Source organism: Nelumbo lutea, chromosome 1, assembly GCF_056320005.1.
Source record: "Nelumbo lutea isolate HS-2025 chromosome 1, American lotus-T2T, whole genome shotgun sequence".
NCBI classification, from domain to species: domain Eukaryota; kingdom Viridiplantae; phylum Streptophyta; class Magnoliopsida; order Proteales; family Nelumbonaceae; genus Nelumbo; species Nelumbo lutea.
The window spans coordinates 66,752,216-66,768,215 of record NC_142684.1 but is presented as its reverse complement, the minus strand read 5'-3'; the positions used below and the strand labels follow the sequence as shown (position 1 = coordinate 66,768,215).

The window sequence follows — 16,000 nt, the reverse complement described above, 5'->3', positions numbered from 1 at the left end:
TACCTTTCAGGCTTTAATTGAGCTAATCACAACCAAAGCTTTGCATTGGAAACAAACCTTGCAGTTAATGAGTTATCTAGAGGGATCACAGTGCAAGTAATCTTGAGAGGGTTGACCCTAATCTCTGGATCATCAACTTTCAAGGCCATAGTTCACAGTATCAGCAAAATCTCCAAAATTTCCCCATTTTACCAGGTGATGATATGAAAATTTTCAAGATTTTTTCTTATTATCTCCTATATTTCAGCAATAATTCAGATTTCATTGATAGACTTAAATTTTCAAAATATTATTAGAAACTTTCTAATATTTCAATAAAATCATAATTTTTTAAATCTTAAAAGAACAAATAGGAATTCAGTGATTGAATTATTGGCTTACTATTTTTGATACTATTCAATTAATAAGTTATTGTAGTTCAAAAGAAAAAGAAAAAGAAAAGGAAAAAGAGAAACTACAAAAGAGTATCCTTAATCTAATGAAAATGTATAGTAACAAAAAAGGCAAAAGATAAACTGGCAAGTAAATGACAATATGACATACATAATGAAGAGAAGATGGATAAAAGACTAAAAGGGTGACAGAGAGAAAGATACCTATTTAAGTCTCATAATATTCTTTTATTTGATTTATACAGTTATTTGCTATAGTTTTTTAAGCCTTAGATGTGCAATTATACTTCTTACGATTCCTTGAAAGTTTATTAACTAATTCCATGTTCTAGAAAATTTCCCTGATTTTTAAATTTTCAAAATATTTTAGAAAAATTAGTGAAATATCCCCAAAATTTCCCCATCTCTGTATGGTGAAATTTCTACTGATATCAAATTTCAAACCATGACAGAGCATATAGGTGACTGCCCTTGGTGGGAACGCCATTGATCAAAATTCCATTCAATGGTTGTTCTGTGGTAACCCAGGATCCTCTGGTGTTGGGGAGGTATCTAGGGACAATAATAGGGTGATCTCTCTTCCCTCCTCTCTCTCTCTCTCTCTCTCTCTCATGGGACTTGGCAAGAACTTAACATCTGTCAATGATGTAGGATCTCAGGCTGTGTCAATCAAAACAACTACTTCTACAATGTCTATGATGCCCTTACACCAACAATGCAAGTTTCCTAAATAAAATTACTCATATTATACGATTCTCACTATGCATGTAACCAGATCTTTGATGATTTAATCTTGTGAATGGGTAAATAATTTGAGTTGGATTTGCAAAATTACTCATATTATACCATTCTACAATGTCGATGATGTAGGATCTCAGGCTGTGTCAATCAAAACAACTACTACAATCTCAGGATCTCTCCTCCCTCCTCTCTCTCTCTCTCTCTCTCTCTCTCTCATGGGACTTGGCAAGAACTTAACATCTGTCAATGATGTAGGATCTCAGGCTGTGTCAATCAAAACAACTACTTCTACAATGTCTATGGTGCCCTTACACCAACAATGCAAGTTTCCCAGATAAAATTACTCATATTATACCATTCTCACTATGCATGTAACCAGATCTTTGATGATTTAATCATGTCTTTTTCATGGAAGTTACTACCTTATCTATTCTTCAGTGAAATTATTTCAATTTTATATTTATCATAAGCTCTACTGCTAATGTGCACAGGTGTTATGAAGGTGTGGTGCAATCTTATGACCAAGGAAAGAGGAAGCATGTGGTAAATTGCAACATTCTTAATTTCTTTATTAAAATTCTTACATATCTGATAGAAGACTCCTGCTTGACTACAATTTTTGGCAATTTTCTAATTGAATTTTATGCATTTTAAGATATTGTATGATGATGGAGATGTGGAAGTTCTCCTGTTAAAGAAGGAGCGCTGGGAGCTTATTGGTAATGACCATCAGCCTAGAAAGGTATGAAAACTTTTGATTATTGATATTTGTACCTTATGGACTATTTTACCCATACTTTCTTTTTGAAGCTTTTGCATTTGTAATGTTTCTGAGGTATATTTGTCTGTAACAATTTTTACAGCATCTAAAATCACCCAAAGTTTCTTCTTCTAATGAAATGTAAGTATTACTGATTATTTGATTAAATTGTGTTGCTTATTTCTCTATCTGTAACTATTGAAAATTTATTTCACAAAGTGGGGATTGGTTTTTTTCCTATGGGCTTGCTGCAATCTCAATCATACTCATCCTTTATTATTAAGTTTCTTTCATTCATTGGGTTTAATTAAGTTGTCGGAAATGCATTATTTTCATTACTTCTATTATTTGTCTTTCAGTTCATCTGTGAAGAAAAGAAATAGGACTTTGGGTGATTCAATGCAGAATAAGAAATCCTCTAATAAGTGAGCAGTCTTGTTTGCTCTCTCTTTCTCTCTTGTTCACTTTGTGTATGTTTGTGTGTAGAATTTCTGGCTAATTGCTTTTTGAACCTTGAATTTGTATCACAGATCTTCATCTTCTAGAAACAGAAGGAAAATAACTGCCAGAAAAAATGTGGAACAAGAAAAGAATGCTATGCTAGAAAATAACTTTGATGCTGACTTTAGTGAAGGTGAGTTTAAAGGGATCTCCAATCTCAAGCATTGTTTCTCATCTTCTCCATGTGGTTGCTTGTGTTTTCTGACATAGGATGAATCTAGGAGCTTGCTTTGTCTGAAGGTTATCATAGCATGAATTCTGGAAGGTTCAAGGGCTTGATTTAATAATTTTCATGTTGTTACCAGTTGTCTGTGGGACAATGATTTTATAATATTGCAAAAGGAATATTTTTATATGTAAGGGCATAGACTTGCATCACTCCATAGTGTGAAGGGACTTGTGTGAAAACAGTACGACAGTTAAGGAAAGAGGTGTGAAATATATACTTTTAGTATGGGTGTTAACTGCCTTGGGGGTGTCTATAGCAGTTATATCAGACAACTAAGAAAGAGAATAAACTAAAGAATGAGGACACGTGTAACCTCAGAAAGAGATGAGATATCTTTTGTACTGAGCAGTCCACATGGTTTGCAACCCCATTTGATTAACCTCAGAGTGATACGTGGCACAACCTGAACAGGCGTGTGATCCTAAGTGTGCCCAAGATAACAATAGAAAAGAAAATAAAAAGAATAAACAAAAGAATAAAATTAATAAATGAAGCCCTTCTGAAGGGCTAGAAAGTTCAAGAATCACTATAAATAGCCAAACAGAAAAGAGACAAAGACAGAGATATTCCAGAAAGAGAAAGGACATCACACCTTCCTTTTAGGAGGTAGAACCCATTTCAGCTCGGGATCTCCACCATTACAGCCAAGTACAGAAGGAAATGCTTGTGGTTTTCTCGGTTTCTGTCTCCAACCTTTCAAACTCAACCGACCAAGCCTGATCCATCCTCCTACACTACATATGTTGTTAAGAGAATGAAATTTTTATGTTGTTATCAGTTTGTATTATTTGTTAGGACATGGAACCTAGGAGGTTGATGTATAATGGAAGGTTGAGTTCATTCCAAGGCACTTGTTACATTATTAAGATTTAGTCTAGAATAATACTATTTCATTATCGAGTGTGAAATTTGTGGGTGGTGCATATCCCGTTATCCATTTCTTTTTAATTTTTATTTTTTGAAAAGAAAACAATGATGTGTAATTTTAAATTAAAAGGAGGATGAAGTACCCCCTGGTATACTGATTGTACAGTGAGGAATTGTACAATCCACATTACAGAAAGGAATTAACAGAAAAAAAAAAACAAAAAACAAATATTTCTAAGTCGGAGCGTTCAAAAAATAACCCAAAAAATAAAGAAAAATAAATGTTCTTATTACATGTGTTCACAGGTCAGCTAATGGGATAGCAATTAGCAGATGCTTTGGCTAAATAGGAAGTGGGTAGAGAAAATCTTTTATGGGGAAGTGGAATTAATCTTTGATGTGTTTATATTTAAGCCATCTCAATCTCTGGTATGTAGCCTCTTGTATATAGCTTATTTTTATTAAATTAATAAAAGTATGTTGTTACTTGTAAAAAAGGTATGATGGGATTTCATTTGCCAGTGAAGGGTTGTCGAAATAAGTAATGGAAGATATGTTGGTGATTAAATTTGTAGTTTTCTATTGAAGTATGTGGTATATCCTCATCTCTGGTATGTTGCCTCTCCACTCACGTTTTGTTTGGGGTGCTGTTTAGTAGTTTGGAATAACTCTAAGGCGTTTGATAATTGATGAGTGTGAATAAAAATGATGTTTTTTTTGGGAATTGAGGTGATGAGTCAAAACTTTGTTTGGTTACTACAATAGATTATTTTATGATAGATGATGTCCATAAAATTAAATGGAGAGGATTGTGTACCTTGGGCCAATAGCCAACCGCCAACCAGCCAAGTGTGTAGAGAAGATTTATTCTTGCATTTAACAAATGCTAGGCACAATGTTGGAACTAGTAGGTACAAGGAGTGTGCACAAGAAAATGCTCAGAAATTGACATAGTTGTGGAATGACATGGATCCTGAAATTAGTGTTAACCTCATGTTTTTAGTTACTATGAAAGAAATATGGGAGCATGTTCAATGTCCATAGGTCAATATAATATTAGAAAAGTATACCATTTGTTTCAAGACTATTTCCATTTGCATCAAGGTGATAAAAGCATTGAAGAATGCAACTCTCAAGGGCCTTCATAATAAGTTGAACATATAGAAATGACTCAATGTCCATAGGTCAATATAATATTAGAAAAGTATACCATTTGTTTCAAGACTATTTCCATTTGCATCAAGGTGATAAAAGCATTGAAGAATGCAACTCTCAAGGGCCTTCATAATAAGTTGAACATATAGAAATGACTCAATGCTGATTGAAGGCAATACAACAACAAAGAGAGAATATTGATGTTGCACACTTTCTTCCTTGTTTAAGTCCAAATTACAAGCTAGTTCATGCACAAATTTTAGTGAGTAGTGCCTTTTCATCATTGGTAGTGGTGAGGTGTTTTGTCATCTTTGAAGAGTTTCCTAGGTATCCAATGAGACAACTACTACATTTGACAGATCAAAATTGGTAGTATCTAAAGGAGCAATACACAGCAATAGAGGTGTTGGTCATGGTATTAAAGGGGTGACGAGATGGGTCCATGCATTAGCCACAGGTCATAGTGATGGTTAAGAGCTAGGGGAGAATGTGATAGAAGAGGACAAGTTGTGGACTTGATTGGCACAAAAGTAACATTTTTTTACAATCTTCATGGTCTACATTCCAACTAGGTTAAGCATGCAGTAACTACTAAAGACAATGGAAAGAGCTATTAACCAGTTCGCTTGTCAACATCGACACAAATAGGTTTTATGTAGAGAAGATGGGACGAATGGCCCATAGGTTGTTTATTCTTCTTGTTATTTTGGGCCCATCCTGTCAATATTATTAAGTTATTTTTTAAGTTCTTTGTAAATTCTTGCCCAACTAAGGGCCTCCTTGTAATTACTCAAATATATCTAATAAAACAGTGTTAGAGGGCTGAGATAGAGACTGTTCGAAAACTCTTCTCAGAACCCTCATTGCCGAAACACACGTCTCCTCTCCTCTCTTCAGTTTCAACATGGTATCAGAGCATATCTAAACTTGAACGTCCTAGGGTTGGAGGCTTAGTCACGTACTGCCTGATTCTTGGAGGTCATTGGACGAGCCCAAGACTAGAATCTCTTGGAGAAGGGGTTCGATGACCAGGAAGAATCAGAGAAGAAGAAAAACAGGGGAAGGGGAACAGCTCAGTTCTGTTTTTCAAGCTAGACTGTGTTTGGACTGTTGAAGCTCGAACTGTAAGTTGTGCTCAGTTTTCTGGTTCTGTTTTGCATTACCTTCGACTGTGTTTGGACTGTTGAAGTGTCCGAAAATCCTAGTTGTTCTGTACTACCTTCAACTGCATTAAATCTGGTTTAACCCAGAAATTTCTGGGTTGTTTTTTTCTCTTCTTCTTGGACTGTTAAAACCTGCCGAAACATCCTTGTAACAAGGTTGTGTATTGTTACTCTTGTTCGGCTATTTTAGAGGGTTGTACGAACAGTTTTTGGGGTCTTTTCTCTTCCTTGACAGTGGGGTTGTCTCTATTGCCCACACTGTGTTTGTGAAAAGGCCTATTTGGTATCAGCAATACCGATTGGTATTTACTCTTCTTGGCTGAGTGTACAACCTTGAAAAGGTACTTCGGCTGATTGCACAGTGCCTAGGAGTTTCTGATTACTTCTTGAAGCCTGAACTCAGTGTGTTGCCTCCTTGTGGTCGGTTGAACTCAGTGTGTTGTCTCCTTGTGGTCAGCTGAACTCAGTTATTGCTTGTTCTTATCCAGCATACTTGTAGAAGTCATCTGAAATCATATTTGGAGTGTTTACATGATGTACTCCTCAGAGTTTGAAAACAAAAGTGGTGCTGAATATGGACTGGGTCAGGGGACTCCAAGTGATTCCTTATTGACTGTGACCACAGTTAAACTAGATGGAACTAATTATCTGGCATGGTCACAATCAGTAAAGATTCATGTTTGTAGTAGAGGAAAGTGGGGGTTCATTTCCGGGAGTAAGAAGGCTCCCCTAGAAGATGATCCATCCTACGAGAAGTGGATGCAAAAAAATTATACTACCATTGGGTGGCTTGTGAACTCAACGCAGCCACAAATTAGTCAACACTACCTATGGATGAATTCAGCAAAAGAAATTTGGGACAGTGTTGCAGAAACCTATTCCCAAAAATTCAATGTGGCCCGGGCATATAAATTGAGAAGTGATGTAAAGAATTTAAGGCAAGGAGAGAAACCTATTGCTGTATATTTCTCAACCCTAAAATCCTTATGGCAAACCTAATAGAAGCTGTAACTTGGGACACCACTAATGATGCAGAGACCTACAGAAATTTGGTTGAAAGGAACAGGGTTTTTGAGTTCTTAACTGGACTAAACCCGGAATATGATATCACAAAACAGAATATTCTTTCCAAGGAGTGTGTATCTTTGTCACAAGCTTATGCATTGGTGAGTAGTGAAGAGAGCAGAAGGGCTGTTCAGGTTCAAGGGGCTGATATTAATTATCACTTTGCCAATATGGGGATTAAACCTAAAGGGAATGTTGGAACTTCTAGTGGCACAGGAAAGAAAGAAGTTGTATTTGAGTACTGCAAGAGGCTGAAGCACACCAAAAACAAGTGTTGGAAGTTACAACCTAGTCTTGTTCCCATCAGGTTTCAAAAAAAATATGATAGTAAAAGATCAGGAAGTGCAAATGTAGCTGCCGGGCCAGATAGTGAAAAGATGTCTGCTTCTGCACAGTTGGCAGCCATGAGAGCGGAATATGAAAAGTTTGGGAAGATGATCAATTAGCTGAGTGATGTGACCTCTGCTACCGACCCTTCAGGAAATTCTACTACTTACGCATTTGCTCATTCAGGCATAAGGGCTTCTACTAATCATGCTACCTCTTCAGGTAATCTCAAGATCCCTTGGATTATTAACTCAGGTGCTTCTGACCATATGACCAATATGTCTACCTTGTTTGTTTCATATGACTTACTTCCTGGACGTGATAAAATCACTTTAGCTGATGGTTCACTTGCCCCTATCTCTGGTAAGGGAACCATTAAGGCTACGGATTCCTTGTACTTCCCTTCTGCCCTTCATGTACCTAAACTAAATACAAATTTGTTGTCTGTGAGCAGTTTAACCAAGTCACTAAACTGTTGTGTAACCTTTTTTCCTCCTACTATGTTTTTCAGGATCTGGAGTCTCAGAAGGTGATTAGGAGTGGCCATGAGGCGAACGGAATATACCTGCTTGATACTCCGGGACAATGCACTGATCATCTTGGGAATGTTGCTCTTGGATCTGTCTCTTCAGAGTCTGTTAGTCGGATTATGTTGTGTCATTGTCGTTTTGGTCATTTGTCTTTTTCGGCTTTGAGTCATCTATTCCTTGAACTGCTTAAGGGAATTAGTTTGTCCAGTCTTCATTGTGAGTCCTGTGAATTGTCAAAGCATTGTAGAAGCAAGTATCCTTTGAGAAATAAAAGATCTTCTATTCCTTTTAATATTGTGCATTCTGATGTGTGGGGGCCTTACCACTTACCCTCCATGGGTGGCTATAAATATTTTATCCTGTTTATTGATGGCTTTTCATGATTCACTTGGATATTCTTGATGAAATCCCATGATGAACTTCCAAGACTTGTAAAACAATTCCATGAATTTGTTCTAACCCAATTTGATACTAGGATTAAAATCTTCAGATCAGACAATGCAAAAGAATACCTTGAGAAAAACCTATCTTGCTATCTTTCTGACATGGGGGGGGGCCTTACCACTTACCCTCCATGGGTGGCTATAAATATTTTATCCTGTTTATTGATGGCTTTTCATGATTCACTTGGATATTCTTGATGAAATCCCATGATGAACTTCCAAGACTTGTAAAACAATTCCATGAATTTGTTCTAACCCAATTTGATACTAGGATTAAAATCTTCAGATCAGACAATGCAAAAGAATACCTTGAGAAAAACCTATCTTGCTATCTTTCTGACATGGGGGTTATTCATCAAAGCTCATGTGCTAGGACCCCAGAACAGAATGGGGTTGCTGAGAGGAAAAACAGGCATATTGTTGAGGTTGCAAGAAGTATCTTATTTGCCTCACATGTTCCTACCTGGTTTTGGGGTGGTGTTGTACTTACTGCTACCTATCTTATAAACTGCATGCCATCCAGGGTTTTGGGGTTTAAATCTCCCTTCACTCTTCTTCATCCGGACAAAGACCTTTTTCCTGTTCCTATTCGTGTCTTTGGCTACACCTGTTATGTACATGTTCCAAGTGTTCAAAGGCATAAGTTTGAACCCAAAGCCCAAAAGTGTATCTTCCTTGGTTATTCCCCCAAACAGAAGGGTTATTGTTGTTTTGATCCAAAGTCTGGCAATCGGTATGTCTCAATGGATGTCACCTTTGATGAGTCTTCCCCTTTTTATGGTTCCTCTCCAGAAGGACATTGTCCACAGGGGGAGAATTTGACACAGGTGTTTGCTCTTCCTCTTCCTATCCCTGTTGAGTCCCTTGATGTGTATGTCTCTCCCTCAAATGAATCAAGGTTGGATCAGTCGTTCCATTCTCCTTGTCCCGGTACCCTACCTCCTCGTCCTGTCCTCAATCCTAAGGTGTATCAAAGGCAAAGATCCAGAAATGTGCAGGTTGTTTCTCCTACAACACATGAGCCTCCTACACTTCCAGTCACAGAAGAGACAACAGGTACTGGTTCAGCACCTTTGGATTCATCCTTCCCTGACCTTGATATTCCCATTGCTGTTGGAAAAGGAAAACGGAAGTGCACTGCACACTGCATTTTCAAGCACCTTTCTTACAGTTTGCTTTCACCTTCATATTTTGTCTATCTCTCTTCTGTTGCTTCTCATCCTATTCCCAGGTCTGTGTCAGAAGCTCTTAAGATTCCAGAATGGAGGGATGCTATGAAATCTGAAATAGATGCCCTACACAAGAATGACACATGGGAAGTGGTGGATTTGCCTAAAGGGAAGGATCCTGTTGGTTGCAAGTGGGTCTTTACTATCAAATATAGAGTTGATGGCACCATTTAAAGGTACAAGGCTAGGCTGGTTGCAAAAGGCTATACACAGACATATGGGATTGATTATTTAGAGACGTTTGCACCTGTTGCCAAGATGACATCTGTGAGGGTTCTTCTATCTTTAGCTGCTCACTTTGACTGGCCCCTTTATCAATTGGATGTGAAGAATGCATTTCTGAATGGTGAATTACATGAGGAGGTTTACATGTCTCTTCCTCCAGGGATGTATGGAACTGATATAAAAGGGAAGGTATGCAAGCTGAAGAAATCTCTTTATGGACTAAAACAGTCCCCTAGAGCATGGTTTGAGAGATTTAGAACAACACTTGTTAACTTTGGTTATGTGCAGACACAGTCCGATCATACTCTTTTTGTGAAGAGGAGTGGACCTCTGGCAGTATACCTCATTGTGTATGTAGATGATATTGTAGTGACGGGTAATGATGCCTCAGGAATTCAAGATCTAAAATCTTTTCTCCATACAGAGTTTGAGATTAAAGATTTGGGGGAATTGAGATACTTTCTTGGCATAGAAGTGGCTCGATCCAAGGATGGGATTCTTATCTCCCAAAGAAAGTATGTTCTTGACTTGCTCTCTGAAACTGGAAAGATGGGTGCTAGACCAGCTGCTACTCCTATTGATATGAGTCATAAACTCTCAGCCTCAGAAGGGACATTGTTAGAAGACAAAGGAATCTTTCAAAGACTTCTTGGGAAACTTTTGTATCTATGCATGACTCGGCCAGATATTGCATATGCAGTCAGTTGCATTAGCCAATTCATGCATGCTCCTCGAGACACTCATTTGGCAGCTGCAGAGAGAATCCTAAGTTATTTGAAGGGCTCCCCAGGAAAGGGTATTCTGTTTGCCAAGCATAGTCATATGAAACTTGAAGCTTACACCAATGCTGACTGGGCCGGGAACATTGATGACAGAAGATCTACCTCTGGGTATTGCAGCTTGGTAGCTGGTAATGTTGTTTCTTGGAGAAGCAAGAAACAATCGGTTGTTGCTCGGTCTTCTGCTTAAGCAGAATACAGGGCCATGGCACATGGGGTTTCTAAATTATTATGGCTAAAATCTTTGATGGAAGAACTTGGAGTTGAATATGACAAGCCAATGATGTTGTACTGTGATAATCAGGCTGCCATCAACATTGCTCACAACCCAGTGCAACATGATAGAACCAAGCATATTGAAGTTGATCGACACTTCATTAGGGAAAGGGTCTCTTCGGGTGAAGTGTGTCTTCCTTTCATCACATTTGAAGGACAGTTGGCAGATTTTCTTACCAAAGGCATTCCCAAGGCAAAAACTTCAGCATGATACCAACAAGCTTGGCATGATTGACATCTATGCTCAACTTGAGGGGGAGTGTAGAGAAGATGGGCCGAATGGCCCATAGGTTGTTTATTCTTCTTGTTATTTTGAGCCCATCCTATCAATATTATTAAGTTATTTTTTAAGTTCTTTGTAAATTCTTGCCCAACTAAGGGTCTCCTTGTAATTACTCAAATATATCTAATAAAACAGTGTTAGAGGGCTGAGATAGAGACTGTTCGAAAACTCTTCTCAGAACCCTCATTGCCGAAACACGCAAGTCTCCTCTCCTCTCTTCAGTTTCAACATTTTACAAGAAGGAAGATAGTGTATACCCACGTATGAAGTATGAGCACTTCCTTATTTTGTCTTCTAGCTTAATTAACAACATAGTTATCCTTGCTAAATCAGGTATTTCTCATCTTGCATCTAGGCCACCTTAATCACTCACTTGGATTATTGGCTCCAATGTTTCAAATCATATGGCTAGGTCTTAAAGTCTATCTACTTATCCTTTACAGTCTCCTTTTTCTCAATTTATTACTTTAGCTGATAGCACTACATAAATAGTATCTATTCTAAGCAATGATACTGTTGATTCTTCTTCGTCTTTGTCCTTTGTACCATATATATCTTTAAGTTTCTATTTAATTTGATGTTTGTTAGCAAAATATCTAAATCCTTTAACTGTTCCATCACCTTTCTCCATAACGTTGTGTGTTTTGGTATTAAAAAAAAAAAAAAGATTGGTGGTGAGAATGAAGCTGGAAGATTATGCTACCTCAGTAGTAATGGAGCACAAGCAACACTTTAGTTTTCTCTTATGCATCATCAATGACATTGCAGACTTAGTCATCCGCCTCTTTAGATGTTAAAGTTGTTAGCTCTTTATTTGGGTGATTTGTTGTTCTAGATTGTAAGTCATGTCAGTTAAGTAAGCATCACAAAGTTTTCTTTAGTCCTAGGGTTGAAAATTGGCAGTCTAGGGTCCCATTTAATTGAAACTTATAATGGTTTTGGATATTCTGTATTTTTTGTTGATGACTATTCAAGAATGGTATGTCTTTATTTAATAAATGAAAGCTCTAAATTGTCTTCTAATCATTTCATGCTTAAGTAAAAAATCAGTTTGAATTTTTTTATATAAAAATTTTGTTATTTGACAAGGCCAAGAAATTTTTTTTTTTGCCCTATTTCAAAGTTATGTTAGCCAAAGGTGAATCACCAAATTTCTTGCTCATTCATATACTCCATAAAAAAGACGGGGTAGCTAAGCAAAAAATTGGCAGTTCCAAAAAGGTTTTGTATTGATGCGATACTTAGAGATTTATCTTATACTTTTCATGCCTTAAATGGTAAATCTTGATTCTTTATACAAGTTCCTACTTAATGCCTTTTTTCCTACCTCCATATGCTTTTGGATGTCTTCATTTCATTGAACACCTAGGTCCTAGGTTTAATAAATTCGGTGCTCAAGTTATTAAATGTATTTTTCTCAAGTACTCTAATACTCAAAGGGGTTATAAGTGTTGTAGCCCTGAGTTGTGGAAATGTTTGCGTGTTCTACCTAATTTTGAATTTGTTGACCATTGTATTTTTAGTTTGGACTTGTAATATTGTCTCGGAGAAGATTGTACTAGTAGTTTATGTTAATGATATTGTCAATAGAGAATAACATTCAATGCATGGAGGAACTGAAGCAATTTCTCCAGCAATATTTATAGATTAAAAATCTTGGTCAAGCTAAGGTGCTTCTTGGGTATTGAAGTGGCTAGGTCAAGAAGTGTCATCAATTTGTTTGAAAGGAAGTACATTATTGATATGCTTGAAGAAATGGGTCTTATTACCAAAAAAAAAAAAAGAAGAAGAAATGGGTCTTTTGGGGGTGGGCAAAACCATTAGAGTCTCCAGTTGATCCCTAATACTAAGTATCAAAGTGAAGATGACTTATTTAGGTATCTTATAGCAGGGTTATCTCTCTTTACTTCTGCTCCATCTTTCTCTCTTATTTGTAAATGTCAATATTTTCTAATAACAATCACTATCCCCAAAGTGAAGATATCATATTGAAGGACTGATGGATTTAGTTATCAGATTGAGGAGATAGTGTGACACAAGCACCGACCACTCGAGCATTCAATTGAATTTTGTTGTCTATCTCACCACATAGGTGTTGCTTGTCACCATCTAATTGCATTTTTTGAGCACTTGAACTCGTTCTAGTATGTGTAAGTCATGATATAGAGATTTTATTGACTTGATTTTTTTTCTTTGCTATTCTAAGGTGATTCTAAGGACAAAAAAATGAAAAGATTAGAGAACAGCCAGACAGACACAGAGGAATCTGACAAAGAAGATAAGTCAGTTTCTGAAGGAAAACTGGTAGAAGATGCAGAGAAATGTGGAATGGATACAGAAGAATCTGCCAAGGAAGAAGAGTCAAATTCTGAAGGTACCACAGAGAAGAGTCGAATGGATGCAGAGGAATCCAACAAAGAAGAAACGTTAGATTCTGAAAGGAAACAGATAGAAGAAACAGAGAGGAGCCAAACTGATGCAGAGGAATCTAGCAAAGAAGTGCAATCAGATTCTGAAGGGAAACAGGAAGAAGAGAGAGTGAACTCAACAAACCGAAATGAATCTAACGATGAGGAGAAATCAGATGCATCCAGTTCTGAGAACATTGAAGATTCTGATAATGAGCCTCTCGTACATATCTTCAGTCTTTACCATGTGTTTATGTTTTAGAAGATACTTCTTTAATCTGAATTCTTATTTAACATTAATCATGTACAGAGCATGTGGAAGCATCGGGCAAGGAAAGCAACCTAAAGCAGTGAACAGACGTTCCATTTCAAGATAGACATGACGCCATGGCAGCACTCTTATGATTAGCGTCAAGACAATTGTTGCTGGATCTGAGGGATGAATACTATCTAACTGATAAACACCACTTAAATTCTCCCACATTTTAGGCCTGTGTATCATGTATCATAGTTGTTAATGTCCCACTTTTTTGTAACATTATTGTGTTCTCCGTGTTGGGATTATGTGATTTGTACGAACTAGTTATGGAGGCACATCAAAGAACCAGTCCACTACGGACTAATGTACAGTTATAATAGGTGGACTATATATAATATTGGTGGGACTTGTATTCTGTAATCTGTATTATCTTGCGCATTTGAGTACATGCACATACGGCATTTGATCTCTAATAGTTAAAATTCAGAACATTAATAAACCTTTTGTTGTTAATTTATACAAATTTATCCTTGTTTTTTCTCGAACATGTTCATGTCTGATCTACTTTTCTCATTTTCTATGTTAAAATCAGCTGAACTGTGCTTCCCCTCACATCTCTTTTGTAAACATGGCGTTGATAGACTAAGGGGGTGTTCTACAACATGAACATTTTTGTTTTCATTTGTTTTTGAATTTACCTTATCAGCAAAAAGTAAGATAAAATGTTAATTGTTTTGAAATTGTTACATCAGCAAAAAAAATGAAAAATACATTCTTGAAAACATCGAAGTAATGGTTTTTACATAATAAATAAATTTTATGGTATATTAAATAATCAGATGAAAACATTTTTACACTACACATTCTAGAACACTTTTTTTTCAGATTTGGAAATAAAAAACACATAATCAAGAGTATGTTTTCAACGATTTTGTTTTAGGGTTATTATCTATTACTCCTCTCCGTTTTTTCCCAATCTTTTTGAGCATACCCTATTATTGGAAACAGCTTCTCTATACGTAACTGCAGAGGGGTAAGACTGCATACATCTATCCCACCCCAAACATCACATTGGTGGAGTGGGAGTCTCATACACTGGGCTACCTTCATAAGCATATACTAACTTTTCAAAACCTCACGAGGCCCCCGTGGTAGACATTTTCCATTTAGTAGATGCTCCCTTGTTAGAGAAATGCCATTTGATAGATGAAGTGAAGGTTTAAAATATTGATATGTCCGATATGCCAATAGAGACGTATTAGGCAGTATCGGTAGTTTCTTTTTTAATTTATTTTTTTCAAATCCAGTTCAGAGGGAGAATGCCTATACATTGCAATACTTTGAATATTGAAATTTGAATCAACTTATTTTGTATTAATAGAATCAATTTATGTTGTCAAAAAATAACTACCTTTTACAAGGTTCAAAATTTTGCATATTGGTACATTTTAAACCCACCAATATGCAATACACCATTTATAAGGATTTAGGGGAGGTTTATAGGTGCATTATTAGAAGTTTAGAACCTCTCCTATTTTACTTGATCCTGAAATGCCATGTTAAAAATATAAAAAAAATAAAAAGTATAGCAGCCTTAAAATGCACATCAATGTTTTGAACCTTGCATTTTTATTTTGGGCTTTTTACAAATAAAATGACTAAGTTTGCTGTAATGGAAAATTCAGTTATGTTTAGAAATTAATAACATAAATAGTGGGCGGGAAGAGAAAAAGTTTTTTTGGACCACATTACCCCTGTATTAGAAAAGAATAGAAGTGAAAACACTGTTCGTCTTCGTCAAGCTTCTCTTCTCACTGTGCAACGTAACCAAATTTGAGGGAGCATCATGTTTGCAAAAATAAAAGTGAGAATAATTTTGCAGGAGAAATCAGGAAATAGTTTTTAACAGCCACCAGCAAAAAATGGAGTGAAGCACCAGCACGGATTCAAGGTTAACAAAATAGACCAGCCCAAAGAAAATATGAACTCAAAGCTCGCTTCCTTGTATGTTTTCAACCGCAACTATACGTGTAGCCGTGTAGGACGGTTTCAAATGAGAACTTTTGATGAACACGAAGAAGGCATTTATTCAAGCTGAAAGGAGAAATGCAAATTGATCTTGTCAATAATCTCTCTTAGGACTGAGATCCTTGCAGCCCCAGAAGGTGCCCATAGAGCAATGAGTTGAACATCAGAAGACTAATTATTGAGGGTGATCCGGAGGTGGTGGTGAGAGAGCAATAAAAATTAAAAAATTAAAAAAAAAAAACTTAAATGGCTGACTGGGGACTGTTAAGGTTATACAAGGTTCAATATATCGTTATGTATTGACCCGTATTGACCGATACATATCATATTGGGGTGTATC

At 36.7% G+C, this 16,000-nt stretch overlaps 1 protein-coding gene across 3 annotated transcripts in view; it reads left to right on the top strand.

The window, feature by feature from the left end:
* LOC148875042 (sister chromatid cohesion protein PDS5 homolog A-like) overlaps nucleotides 1-14,179 on the top strand; it is a 186,999-nt gene extending 172,820 nt beyond the window's left edge. Inside the window, exons 27-34 of one of the 3 annotated variants that reach the window (XM_088966386.1) lie at nucleotides 1,389-1,454; nucleotides 1,625-1,676; nucleotides 1,789-1,875; nucleotides 1,997-2,034; nucleotides 2,253-2,318; nucleotides 2,424-2,527; nucleotides 13,172-13,596; nucleotides 13,684-14,179. In XM_088966386.1, the coding sequence (XP_088822512.1) occupies nucleotides 1,389-1,454; nucleotides 1,625-1,676; nucleotides 1,789-1,875; nucleotides 1,997-2,034; nucleotides 2,253-2,318; nucleotides 2,424-2,527; nucleotides 13,172-13,596; nucleotides 13,684-13,719 (874 nt within the window). In that variant the 3' untranslated portion in view covers nucleotides 13,720-14,179. Of the gene's footprint in view, nucleotides 1-1,043; nucleotides 1,138-1,388; nucleotides 1,455-1,624; nucleotides 1,677-1,788; nucleotides 1,876-1,996; nucleotides 2,035-2,252; nucleotides 2,319-2,423; nucleotides 2,528-13,171; nucleotides 13,597-13,683 lie in introns of those variants that run through there. The other 2 variants (XM_088966387.1, XM_088966389.1) reach the window with 2 other exon arrangements.
* Nucleotides 14,180-16,000: the final 1,821 nt, after the last annotated feature.